General features: G+C 30.6%; 1 protein-coding gene across 1 annotated transcript in view; it reads left to right on the forward strand.

The window, feature by feature from the left end:
* LOC123660645 (dual 3',5'-cyclic-AMP and -GMP phosphodiesterase 11-like) overlaps nt 1-15148 on the forward strand; it is a 92687-nt gene that overhangs the window by 29202 nt on the left and 48337 nt on the right. Inside the window, exon 5 of the mRNA XM_045595700.1 lies at nt 8931-9076. Coding sequence (XP_045451656.1) covers nt 8931-9076 — 146 coding nt within the window. The remainder of the gene's footprint in view (nt 1-8930; nt 9077-15148) is intronic.

Below are 15148 nucleotides of genomic sequence, written 5' to 3' on the forward strand. Positions count from 1 at the left end.
TTATATTAATAAATATTAATAAATATTTACACATAACACACGGTCGTCTGTTCCTAAAGTAAGCAACTTAATGCTTGTGTTATAGGTAACAGCCGACTGGTATATAGCTACATATTTTTTTTTTCCGATAAACATACTTATAAATAATACATATATAAATATATAAATAAATATTTATATTACACCCAGACTCGGGGTGGGAATCGAACCCACAACCCTCGGAGCAGAAAGCAGGGTCACTACAAACTGCGCCAACGGGCTAGTCAAATGTATAAATGTTCTTACTACTAATTATATATAGTAGTAAACACATTCGTCCACTTGGAACTAACATCCGACTTATCTCATAGTACGCTACCCGAACTCGAAATACTGCACGAAATTGTGTTAACATCTCGTTCGTAACGGTGTGGGAATTTTTAAAGAGGGTTATTTCGGGTCGAACAAACTTTATACGCTCCATGAATTTCTTAACGCGTTAATTTAGTTTTATATATTTGTTATTTTATTTGCGACGTCCTCGGAATTCGTTATATAGTTACCTAAAAGGTATTAAAAATAACAATTGTTTTTAACCGACTTCAAAAAAGAAGTACCCTCGAAAATCGTAGTGACGACTAGTGCGTTTGTTAATTTTTTTCGTCTTCTTACGTTGTATTACGTGTCGATGTAATTGAAATCGGGTTTTTTTTTTAGTTTGCTAACAAACACCGTTATCAGATTCAAACTAGAACAAATATTCGTTGAATTCACAGTAGATTTTTATAATTATAGCGAAAAGGATTGTTTTAGAAAAATCGTACTAGAGAAGAAAAAAAAAAGATTGTTATGAAAAGTTCTTCCAGTTATGAATTCCAGTTCCGGTGTAGCAAGCAACAGACGTATGAAGAAAGTCACTCGCGACAAAATAATTTCGAAAATCGTATCTAAACCTGTGTAAGAAATATTTCTTTGCAATATAACACGTGTTGTGGCAGAAAGTGCAAGAAGATTACCATAAAATACGATTATTAGCTGTAAAACAAACATTACTGCATAATCATAAATAGCTTAAAATTCTGTGATGAAGTGAAGTCGGGTCGAATGCAAGTAGTAACAACATTTGACAGAGCTGCCAAACTTACCATCCAAACAATCTGACAGATAATGTGTGCCATATTAAAAACAAATAAATTCTACCATTCACAATGAAAATGCGCCAAATTTGATTTTTTCTTGCCCTAATTGAATTTCAGATAAAAAAAAATGTATGTCCAAATGTGCATGTGTGGTGTGCAAACATTACTGGATAAAATTAAAGAAAAGATGGCGAGACAATATCAATCACAGAGTCCGTTACTCGTAATGTTAAATAAAAAAGCTTATTATTATTACTATGTATATATTACATAAAAATGAAGTTGTACTAGACAGAAAAATAAAACACACGTTTTGTATTCATTACATTAAGCCCACTTAACATACTAATATATGTAAAGGTCAAAAGTCTTGCATAGTGCATCTTAATATCTTGGTAAGTATAAATCAAAATTATTGCACGAGTTTTTATATGTTATATGTATATATAATATGTGTAGTAGTAACTAGTAAGATACAAAGTATTGTAAAGTAGGGTAGGTATAAAAGGAATCGTCTTAAACTAAAAATATTAAGATTTTTAAAACTGAATTACAAAACATATACATACATATCAGCGATTGACAATTACGTATGCTATTGTTTCATATTTTTCATAGTACGATATTGAATTTACGAAAGTAAAATAACTCTTGCACAGATTTGTGCCCCTAAATTTGGTTCACCACATCTAATGAATCATAAACTTCAGAAATTTCTAAAATCAGTACCAGCACATAATTAACGTGAATTAGTCAACTATAATTTCACATATGTAGGTACGTGTGCGAGATTATATATGTATGAATTAATGCCATAAATAAAGTTCACTGCGGAAACTCATTCATACAAATAATTATGCATATATTTATGTATAATAATGTGTTAGCACAAATAATGTTATGTGCACACGATTCAACACTACGATGAGCCTCTTTTCCGTAGTCGTAACATATGTTAAAGGTTAGCGCTGTTTATAATAAATAATGCAAAATATTGATAAAATGTTACTACGATAAAGAAGCCAATGTTTCTTCACGTTCGCCTTTTGTATCCGTTTAATTGACGTTTAGACGTGTGTTAGATGGCTGTAAACATAATTTCTGTTTAAACAACCTCGTTCCGAATTCTTTTTTAAAGCAAATGCTATTTTCAAAATGTTTAATTTTGACTTGATCTATCTATATTTAGTGTTATGATAAACTTTCCACCTCCACAATACCACAGATGTGTGAAAATTCTGTTCCTTTGATAAAAAAATATTTAAGCTAACTTATAAATAAGTTTATTTGCTATTATTTAACTCATTTCGAGTCAAAATTATGAATCACGAGTGGCATAAATTTTGAACGCGAAGCAAACATTTTTGAAAAATTAAGATATTATTCTTTATTTTTCGTACATGTACACTATAATAATTGTGTTTGCAGAGAAACGAAAAAAAACCGACTTCAATTACATCGACAAGTAATACAACGTAGATCAACGAAAAAATAGTCAAGTAACAAGTAACTACGCGTTATCAAAGATTACTCAAAAAGTAGTTATCAGATCTCGATAAAATTTAAATGTGACCACATGATGAACATCAGCTTTTCATTAAATTAAAAATTATCAAAATCGGTACACCGGAGAGTTTCCCTCGAGAGAGATTTCTCTGGGATTCCATCATCAGATCCTGGTTTCCTTATCATGGTACTAGGGATATCCCCTTTTTAACAAAAAAAGAATTATTCAAATCGATATATCCAGTAGAAAGTTATGCGGTATAATAACAACGTAGGTCGACGAAGAAAGCGTCAAGTAAAAACGCATTATTAGATATAACTCGAAAAGTAGTTGTTAGATCTCAAATAAATTTAAATGGGACCAATTGACACACACCACCTTTCGATTTAAAAAAAAAAATAGTCGAAATCGGTCTACCCGGTCAAAAGTTCTGATGTAACATACATAAAAAAAATACAGTCTAATTGAGAACCTCCTCCTTTTTTGGAAGTCGGTTAAAAAACGGCACTGTTTTGTTAATTTCGTTCCAGTGTTTCGTAGATAAGTAAGCGTGTGATATAGTTTTTTCTTTAAATTTTAAAACATTTCGTATTTACGCATCAAATCTGTACATATCACTTGAGATTTTATGAGCGTAGCTATACGTTTTTTAATGTTTGTTTTTTGCAAATGTTTGTGTATAAGTATAATAAATTTATATACATTCTAGCTCTCAAAGCGCTATTGGGATATTTTATAACTTATTGTCATATTTTTTTTGAAAAATCTTTCGCATTCTTAACTACTTATTATATTACTGTGAAAGAATTGATGGTTGAAATTTGACAAGTCAAATTGTATATACTATTTTTACGTAAGTCGCCACTTTATTAAGGAAATACCCATAATATAAGCAAAATACCTAACCGTAATTAATTTTAAATTTATTCATCATCATCATTACAGCCTTTACAGTCCACTACTGGACATAGGCCTCCACAAGTTTACGCCAAAAATAACGTGAACTCATGTGTTTTGCCCATAGTCACCACGCTGGGCAGGCGGGTTGGTGACCGCAGGGCTGGCTTTGTCACACCGAAGACGCTGCTGCCCGTCTTCGGCCTGTATATTTCAAAGCCAGCAGTTGGATGGTTATCCCGCCATCGGTCGGCTTTTCAAGTTCCAAGGTGGTAGCGGAACTATGTTATCCCTTAGTCGCCTCTTACGACACCCACGGGAAGAGAGGGGGTGGCTATATTCTTTAGACCGTAGCCACACAGTACATAAATAAAAAGTGTTAAATTTATTAATATACATTAATTAATTATTCGTTTATTACCTAGTTGTAAATACACACAACTAGGTAATAAACGAATAAAAGTTTTATTCCATTATTTATATGTAGTTCGCAATTAAAGAAGATCTGAAAAATTACTTATTGACCATGAGATATTAACTGCCTGTAATGTAAAAAAAAATTCTGTCCTTCAAACCTTACGCCTAATTACTTCGCAGGATATTCAAAAAATGTCAATAGTAAGCGAGCGGTTTTGACCTTTACTGTAAACGGAATAAAAACCAATTTCCCAAATCGTGGTAGAAGTTATGAAAATGGTCACGTTCGACCTGAATTTTCGATTTTATTAATCATTTCGTGTATCAATCAAGACTGGGATAAATTGCTATCTTGGATTAAACAAATGTTAGCCGCTGTCGTGGTGAAGTCTAAATTATGATAGCTTTACTTTAAATTATTAATCGAAAAAAACGATTAGACCTATCCAAATACAGACACGAAAACATCGTTGATATATAAGCGAGATTACTTCGATATGCACCTTCAGGGAACGTGTAAAATATTACGATAATGTTCAAGACTTATTTACAAAATATCTTTAATTTTGTGTGCAAAAGCAAAGCAACAATACTTTGTAATAAAGTCGAAGTAATATTATCCACTGTCTTATAATCAACGGCCTTCTGCAAAAAGGGTGGAGACACATGGTGATAAATATGTATCTGTCAGATATTTAGAAACATGCACAATATTAACCCAAAGGACTCGGCTACGACAAATATCTTTGGGGTCTATACAAACATTTGCGGAAATCGATCATCGACCCAAAATTGTTAACAGCCAAATTTCTTGACCGCTGCGCTAAATTATTTCTTTATAACCTCAATTTTATTTGCCATCCTTTCGATAACTATTATCTTAGGTAATTAAAGATGAATTTCATGCTTCCAGTCCATTTTTTGTTAATTTTATATAAATTTATTGCGCAACTGAATTTCATGAATATCAGAAATATGTAAAATTAGAAGAAACAAAAACACTTACAGGCAGCATACAAATGCCGTAGTATTATAACAAATTAAGACAATTTTAGGTTCGAAGAATACAGTATCAAAGTGTGTTATCTATAAGTATAATAATACGTGAAGCAAAAACTTTATATTCCTTTTACGAAAATTGCGCGGACGGAGGAGTATAAAACTTCGCACACTTATAAATAGGTACATTAAATCAATAAAAAAATACGTTACACACACTACCATGTTTTTGACACACAACATGCATATCCTTTATTTTAGAAGTATAGTCTTTGACAACATTACATTAATTATGGCCGAATTTCGACCACCGGACGACCACTAGTATTGTTTAAATATACGGACATGGGTAAAAGGAAAATATTATAAATAATTTACTTCGTATCAAAATATTGTTTCAATAAATATGAAATTCTTCAATTTATTATTTGCATACAAAATTAACGTTATGTAATTCTTGTCAGTAAGGGAGGAAATTAGTTCGGAAATCAACCACTTAATTTTGTTACTACATTAAATGAAAATGCAGACGAAGAGCGCAGTGTTTTTGTAACTTTATACTTAGTTATGAAATTCTTGCAGTGTGTGTGGGTAACATTTATATGTGAATAGTGAATGAATATAAGAAGTTTCTAAGTTTTCCCTTAAAAATATTAACTTTTCGTGCTTTCGTTTTGCGCAGTCTTGCAAAATTTTTCATTATATTTGCATCACTATCACACTTTTAATTTCTTTCGTACAAAAAAATGCAGCTTGAACATTTATGGGTCGATTTTGAAATTAAAACGTGCTAAAACATATATTACTCCCCTAGCACCTTTCGAAGAAATAAAATTTAAATATGTCGATTGATTTATTTTATATTGTTCATATACCTATTATTTATAACTATATTGGAACGAAGTTCCTTACGGCAGCCTTAAGATTTGGCTGGGCGACCGAACTGAAAAAAATGTGATACTAAACCGTAAGAAAAATATATAACGGAAGTGACGTAATATCAGTCAAACGAATGTATAATATGACGTTTGTAAAACTAAAATAGTAGTACTAGTAAACTTTTTTTTAATTTTTTATGTACGCACGTACGTTTTGAAGGGAAACCAGAGTAATTATTTGTGTAATTTTATACTGTCGACAAAAATAAATAAAGACATGTATTTTTATTTCACTTAATAGTTTGAATTATTATTATTATTATTATTTTGTTTTATTTATTTTAGTTTACTGTAATGTCTAAAATACTAAATTTCCTAAATACTTTTATGTACTTAATTAAAAACCAATCAACAAAATAAAAAAAAATCAAGAACTAGAAAATATATGTATATAAAGTTCAACATTTTTTTTTTCAAATTGTGTTGCTTCTATACTATCCGAAGGAACTTCGTTCCTACCTGGTGTCCCATGACACCACATATTTTTTTTACTTCAATTCTTCATTTTGCTTTCATTTTTTAATTTAACTTCCACTCAAAATACTAATGCATACGATATAGGTGCATTTCTTAGCTAATCCTAGCTAATAATCTAAGGAAAAATTAAAATACATACATAAAGAAAAAAATACAAGTCATTCGTTCTTCTTCCACAAACGGTAAAAAAAAACTTGACAACACAAGTTGATAACAGTAAGTAATAGTTATAGGTTCACATCATATTTAACTCGTCGTATTTGTCGTATCATTTTGCATCCCTTTGGGTAACTTCGGTATGTTTTTTTTTTTCAAGGAATATTTCTTAAAATAGCAAGTTTACAGTTCACAACAACCCGTGTAAAAATTTTTTCGTGTTCCTTACAAGGACCGGACTGGGTATGCCCGATCTGAATCGGATAAGGTATGTAACGCAGAAGATTTGTCCGGATCGGGTCCAGATCAGTAAATCTCATCTCATTCTGATCAGCCGGTTCGGTCCGGACCTTTTAAAAAACACGAATGTATATAATATTGAAACACGAATGTAATATTTTTGAAAAAAATGTTTAATAAAAAAGAGTGAATTGATATTTCCAATGTATTATTTTTTGTTTTTGCTTTAAATATCAATTATTTTTATTTATTTTTATATCATCAATTAATTGTTACTATTAATTAAATTTTATTTATTAACTTCTATTAATTAATTACTAATTAACTTCTTCCTACTACTTACGACTGCTCCATTGTGTAGAAATGGACTCACTGCTAGACTGTCCTGATACCCCTGTATATACTGAGTTCGCTTAAAAACATCAATAGCGCGATTCAGGTTCATTTCCCTTAATTAAGATGTTTTATTTTTGCCATTTTTTTTTTTTTTTTAATATTTAAACTCGTATTATAAGAATAGACTGTAAATTTTATTAAACGTATATTTGAGATAACCCCAAATAGGATTTAATATTTGTAAACTAATTTATTTTTATGTAGAATATCCATTAATTATAAGAGCTATTTTTCGATTAGTTTTGATTACATATAATATAAAAAATGCATAACAAATAATAAAATAAAAAATATACATAAGTATTCTATACTGCTGCCTTACCATACTTGATTAAATTTTACATCGGGCTATCCTGATCTGGACTAGACCTAGTCCTGATGCAGTTATGCTTTACCATACTTGATTATATTTTACACCGGGCTATCCTTATCTGGACCAGACCTGATCCTGATCCAGTAAGTCTTACCATATAACTAATTATATTTTACATCAGGCTATCCTTGCCTGGACCAGACCTGATAGAGCTTGCCAGATCTGGCATGCCTCGTTCTATCCTGATCCGGTCCACATACATGATCTGGCTGAGCCTGACTTTTTTTCTAGTCGGGAATCACTAAAACGATAATACAATTACCACAATTATTTACCTTATATACACCATCAACTCGTCTATATACTATGTTGTACTCATATTACTTGACGTAACGCCTTTGAAATTACGGCGGAAACTATATTTTAGTAATCAGCAAAATTCCTTTAGTTTTCAAGGTCATTAAAGTATTTTTTTTTTGCCATAAATAATATCGAAATTCAAATGATAAAATAAAAATTGTTCTAAATTAAAAAAAAAGTGTAAAAACTTGGTAAGATGCCGGAAAAATATATAAAAATAGCCAAGTACGATTTCAGATTACAGAAGAAGTCATTGAGAGTGGTAATAGTTAAAACATGTGTTGTGAAAATTTTAAGTGTCTACATATCACGGAAAATAGAATCTGAGTAACAAGTCTTCATTCATCATGATGTCGGCATGGATCCGAAAAAATTAGCTATGATAATTATCTGAATAACTTAGTGATGAGTAACTCAGAAGGGAATGATATTAAACTATTTACATTTAATTCTTACATTCCCTTTACTTCTAAACAATTGCTCAACTGTGACTGATAATAATTTATTATACGGTAATTCTACAAAAACCTAATGGTCGAAAACAGACAAAGTGTATTATATTTTTTGTTATTGAATCTAATATTTATAAAATTTCATTAAAGGTGAGAATTAGTATTATTTAAATAAACTTGAAATTTCTGCTTTAGCTACTTTACTGGGAGCAATTGTAGCTGAAATTTTCATAAACTCTAACTTTCGCTGTCTCTTGGGCTCCAGACAACTATCACACATATCAGATGCTTGTATGGAAGTCAGTTCTAGACGGTACAAATTTTTGTATCTAGCTATATATATATATATATATATATATATATATATATATATATATAGCAATGTAGCTATATATATGTATGATTCAGAACTATAGTCGTCAGTCATGAAAATATATTAAACGTAAAAAAATAAGTTAAAAATGCCAAAATATAATACAATTTTATATTTATAGTGACTAAGTTAAATTATTTTTACAAGAATTAAAAATTCTTAAATGTGTTTTAACAAACGGAATCTTAATCAGTATTATTAATTTCAGTTGATTATCGAAAATTCTATTGCCCACTTAACGCGATATTTGTATTGGTTATTAACAAAATTTATTATATTTGTCATAGGTTAAAGATATCTGCAACGAGTTGGAGGTTCGTTTTCTCTGCCACAAAATACTTCAAAACGTATCAATACTACTCGATGCGGACAGGGGTTCACTGTTCCTCGTACAGGGCGAGAGGGCGTCATCACCCCATCCACAAAATGGAAGGTAGGTTTAAAATATAAACCGAATCACTACTATCAAATTTCTATTTTAGAATTAAACAATTTCAATGTAATGATTTTAGCGTATAAGGGCTAATTTAATTAAATTTTTTACTTTATGTTCATAATTCAAAATAAAAAATTTCTTCATTCAATTAGGCTTCCAAAACATTTTTGATTTATTATTTTACAAATGTATTATTATACTAACTGTGCTCGCGACTTCGTCCGCGTGGAATAGTGACTTTATATGTTCAACGTGATTCTTTAAATTAGCATAACTTTTTTATTTATGAAATGGTGACATCAAACAAACACTAAATGTTAATCTAACCTTGCCAAAATATATTAGTAAAAACCACATCTAAATCGGATAAGTCGTTTCTGAGATTTGCGTGCACAAACGCCCAGACGAACAGACAAAAATTCTGACAATCGTTGTTTTGTGTCCTATTTGCGTTGATAAAGGACCCAATAATATTTTAACTCTGCAGGCTGGAAAATCTGCAGTTGAATGGTTTTATAAAACGGTTTTATTTATGTTTGTAAGTAAAATATACCATAGGTTTTACACAATATTTCTATAAATACACAGTATGTGTTATGTATACAAAATGTGTATGAAAGTCAAACAGGGGTTTTTATTTGTCGGTCGTTGGAAATTCATCTAAGGTCGTAACAAGGAAGATGCTCACGACCCTTAATTAATACAATCGAGTAAGTTTGAATATTTTGATGTTTTTTTTAGAAACGTGTGCTTGGTTTTCGTGTTTTGCCTTTAAGTTTGGGGTATATTTAAAAGATAATGCTTCTAAAGCTAGTTTAAAGATTACATTGTTGTATTTGTTTGACTGTAATAAATAATAATTTTATTATGACCTGTATTTAAAAGATTAAAGTTAAAAATGCTTTTATAATTTTATCGTAAAAATTGTAGGATATCAAATTTGTATTTAAATTTGACATCCATCAATTTATCAGTGTACACATAAGTATTTATATTTTTCGTCGTACGGTGAAAATCGGCTTTTTCCGTATAGCTTTGATTTAAAAAGAATAAAAGTTCAAGTTCCTAAAAAAAATGAATTCCAAAATGGTGCTACTGTGTCATAGAATCTTGTCTAGGCAATGGAAATTGGATGAATATAAATTAGAGCTAGCCAATAAAAAAGAAAGTCTACTGACGTCCAATCGAAATGAGACTTAGCACTTGACTGCAAGCCTTGGTTCGTAATCTGAATTTATTGCGTCCTAGATAGGGTTTCCATTTTATTTAAAAAATACAATTTCATTGTTTAATCTCGCTCTAACTTTGACATTTTGTTATCGAGTCGTTGTAAAGATTTTGTGAGTAAAAATTATATTACACGTGTAAAAACGATATTTTCGAATTCTCTACGCTTCGCAAAATAATTCATGCATAAATTGAAAACAATCAAATCATGTTCAAAAGTTAAATAATTTATTGTTGGAGTATAAATTAAAACACAATCCGCATTCAAGTTCCCAATGAATAAAATTATATGGCAATTTATCATAGCTACAAGCTTACTAAACAAAACCTCAATAAATGGACCCCCGGAGTTAGAACGAGTTTACATTCGCACTATAGATGCATTAAAGGTGATTTCATTTCCTCCGAGTCGCCTCACTGTCGGTGAACATTATGAGATTTTCCATAGGGTAAAAGCCGGATAGTTGCCCCACTTTTCGAAAAAGCTTAATTTTTTAAAAATATGAACTTGCTGAAAATTATTTAGTATGTATCTCAAAACATAGGCCTTTTATCTTCTATAATAGCCTATTTTTGTGTACATAATTAACAATGGTTTTGAATAAATATTGTTTTATTTCACCTCTCAGAAAAGGGATAGTTGCCTACTATGGCGGATAGTAGCCTAGCGTGGAAAATGCTTCGAGGGATACTTGCCTCGTGCGGGGATAGTAGCCTCGGTAAAATTTTTATTTTAGATAGAAACAAATTTATATCAATTAAATTAGTCTTTATTATTTATTTAACAGTCCTTATAATTTACTGAGATCTTTTATCAAGTATAATGTGAAATAATAACAATATTAAATAGTTTTCATTTTTAATGATTTTAATTATAAAAATATTATTCAAACTTAAAGTTATGTACGTTATTATGAAATATTAGCATTTATCTTAAATATATAATAATTTAGTAATTAACTTTGGTGTTAAATTTAATTTTTGCCAGCAGCTAAGGTTTCCAACTTTCCACATCTTTGACAATAGTTCTTGAATGTGGTGCATGTTTCATGCAACCACATCTGACATGTATCACATAGAACCCAATCTGACTTTGATTCCGTTAAATTGTAATTCTCATAACATTCTACGCAATAATTATCAATTTTTTTTAGCAGAAACTTTTTTATTCGTATTTACTATTAAATTATCATTTTTGACTTTTAATATCTTTTGAGTGTCTCTTATCGATTTTTTGTCCTTGCTTCTTTTGATTAGGAGTCCTACGGTGGCTTTTCCTTTAAGCATTTTTGGACTGAATATATTTTCTTTAGCAAATTATTCTCAGTTAAAGTAGTTATTAAGAGTTTGAAAAAATTTGCAACTTCTGTTCTGTTGTGACCCTTCGCTCTTTCAATTGATAAGCCCTCAGCTTGTCTCAAAGCTATTTCAGGATTTCTTTCAAGAAAGCTTTTTAGCCATTGCGGTCCAGCCATTTTATTCTCATTGTTAAAGCTGTGCTTTAATTTCAACTTTTCGGCAAACTGATAAGTTAATTGACGAATCACAATTCTGTCAGGAGGTAAACCGGCGTCTCCGAGCTTCAATATATGAGCTACCAGTTTTTTTTCATTTTCGAAGCCAAGAACAGGATATTTTCCTAGAAGTGACAAAAAATACAATTGCGTCAGCTATGAAGGTGTGTAGATAGAATTTTGTATTTATACTACAGGGCATACACCTTTGAATCGAAAATATACCTTGAGTTAGTAGTTGCTGGTGACTTGTTTCGTAGCGTCTTCTTAAGGTTCGAGAGGATATTCCGTATGTTCGAGAAATTTCATTGATACCTTTTTTTTTTCTCTCAATTCTTCCAAGGCAAGTTTTAAGGTATCTTCTGTCCAGTTGATGTTGCGTGGCACCACGCCTGGTTTTCGCTTATATTTACGAGGTATTTTGCTTATCTAGAATAAATATATAAAACAGTTGAGTAGATATTTATTTTAATTACAACAAGTTAGAGTCACAGTAAATTCGAAAAAACAACAAAAAAATGAAATTCGTCTTTACTTGTTAAAAAATGTTTAGTTTCTCTAGGGGCAACTATCCGCGAAAGTAAGTAGGGCGACTATCCTTTTTGATGCGGATACTTACCCTTTACATTTGCAAAATAAATAAAAATTATTTTGCAATAAAACATAACAAACAATGTAATTTAAACTCTAATGCATGCGAACAAACAAAAAGTTGACTGAAACCACGATCAGTAATAAAAATATTCAATAAAAATTACTTACCAATATAAGTATAACGCCCGTCAAAGTTTCACCACGGAAGATATTTGCTCACACGGACAAAACACGTGCGCCTATTCCGATGGCTTACATCGCACTAAGGCCTGTGGGGGGTCACTACTTATTGTAGTAAAGCGCTAACACAACTTATATTCCTAACATAGTGTATTAAAAACCGGGGCATGTATCCGTCCGAGGCAACTATCCGGCTTTTACCCTAGACGCTGAACAGATACCTAGTGTTTCGGTTTTACTATGTCTGCTACCTTTTATATAAATCAAAATTAATCGCTTAATGTGTTGCAAAACACGAAACTCGAGAACAACTGGACCAATCAGGCTATTTTTAAGTAATCTAATACTTAATAGAAAGTTCTTTCGAAATCCAATGTCAACAAATTGTACATAAAGTGTAAAATTTCAGAAAACGAAACCATTATTTTAAGTGTCGTCGTTGTCAGTTCGCACGAAAGGACAGCGTCTGTTAGCTTAGCTAGTTTTAAATAAGAATGATTTTAATGACCGTAAACCCGTTTATTATACATGGTACATGGTATTTAGTACAATAACGTAAATAAGATTTATATCAGCATCGTGGACGACGCACAATCATACCATTTTTCCTACAACGCTATAAAAATGTTACTCACGATTTACGTGTAAATTTCATCCTTCATATTATTTACACAAAATGAAGGATTTTAAACTGAAAATACTTTAATTTTAGTAGCAGTTCCAGTGAAATTTTATCTCTTATAAACATATAAAAGTACCATTACTCAATGAGTAAGTGTTATCGTTCTAGAAGCCTAGAAAATCCAAATAAGATTCGGTTTAAACTTTCGACCTATTTTTTAAAAGTGGGTTACAACAAAGACAGCCCAACATATATTTTTTTTAATTATAAACTAACCTAAATTTTTGAATAGTCCGTGTTAATGGAAACTTTGTATTATGGTTTAATTTATTTCAATTAGTTAAAACAACTAACAAAATGAAGAAAGCATTTTTTCTCTTTTTATTTTTAGTAATGTATACGTTTATGTACATGTGTATGCTATGATACATTTTAAAATTGAATAAACCCTCGTTTCAAATTCTCGTTTAAATGTGCTCAAGAAGAGCGGTAATAACGTCCAATCGAAAGACTTGTTATTTAGTTATCCGCGTTCCGTTTTGCAGGACTATTGTGAAAACGGCTCTTCATCTGCAATGAATAGATAAATCTTCTTTGCTCATCAATATGATATCAGCAATATTGTTGTTTGAAAAGTACATGTCATTTCAAAACGTATTAATAATATTAATTAATTTACATCATTCAGTTTACAGTAATTATTTAGCACAAATCAGGCAACAACTCGAACGCAGAGGGTCATTTTATGGCTTAATAAATATATGATATAATATGATGAATAGTAGTCGTCGTAATCGTAGTAATCACTCATAATATATGAACGATTTTCTCGTGCCACTTTTTTCATTTCATCTTGTTCAAATGCTCAATTTGAGGTTTTCCTTTCAGAGTCTATTTTTAGAGAGCACTCGAATAGTTTCGCGCCTTTTATAAAAGAGCACCTGTTGTAGCGACGTGAAAAATAAAATAGTAATTTTAACGCAAACCTTTTTGATAGAAACTTCGAGTAGGTACACAAGAACTGTCTACAATTGTAATTGAAAGCAAAAAGCATGCCTCGCCTTATTTAACTTCTAAATACTATTTTGAATCAATATGCCTTCGTTTTTTATCGGAGTTCCGAAATCATCTTATTTGAATAAGATAAATCTTTATATTTCATTTTGACAATAAAATCTTTACGTAGCGTAAAGGAAAACATAAATAGTTATCTCAGTCAAGCAAATTGGTCGAAATAAAAAGATCGCGTTGCGTCATATCCTGGGAAGAAAAAAATGGTCTCGTGGCGATCCGAGAAACGTTTTAGTGAACCTTTCTCGTTATCAGACCGTGACAAAGAGAAAAATCGGAAGTCCACTACATTCCTCTATTGCCCTACATCCTGCGGGCCAAGCCTTATGATCTAATGATGCTGAAATACAGTTCGGTAACATTTATTTTCATAGATGGTCGTAGGAATGAAATATATATAATAAATGATCACACTGAGATTTTTTGTCACTGGATATCATTACTATTACGTTACGAGAAAAATGTTTACCATGTTCTTTTCGTAACAAATTTCTCTAAGTACCCACTGACAACTGCCTTGCCTTCCATATTTTTTTGAATTTTTATTCGAAGACAATAAAATATAGTTTAAGTTAAGAGATATCAATATATTATCAAAAAAGGATTATGATAAAAGAAACTTAATCTTGTCTTACTTCTTTGTATAAATTAAGGGTTGTCATACCTTACCATATTTTATGGAGATAGTAATTGAATTAAAAATCTACAAAAAATATTAAAATACATTAATTGTTACAAAATAGAAAATAAATGATTTAACTATTATGATTAATTGCTCGAAAAATACATTTCACATTTTAAATCCAGAATTAAATCCGTACGTATTCTTATTTCTAATTCAAACGTAGAAACAGAGACAAA

Source organism: Melitaea cinxia, chromosome 15 (assembly GCF_905220565.1).
Source record: "Melitaea cinxia chromosome 15, ilMelCinx1.1, whole genome shotgun sequence".
NCBI lineage: Eukaryota > Metazoa > Arthropoda > Insecta > Lepidoptera > Nymphalidae > Melitaea > Melitaea cinxia.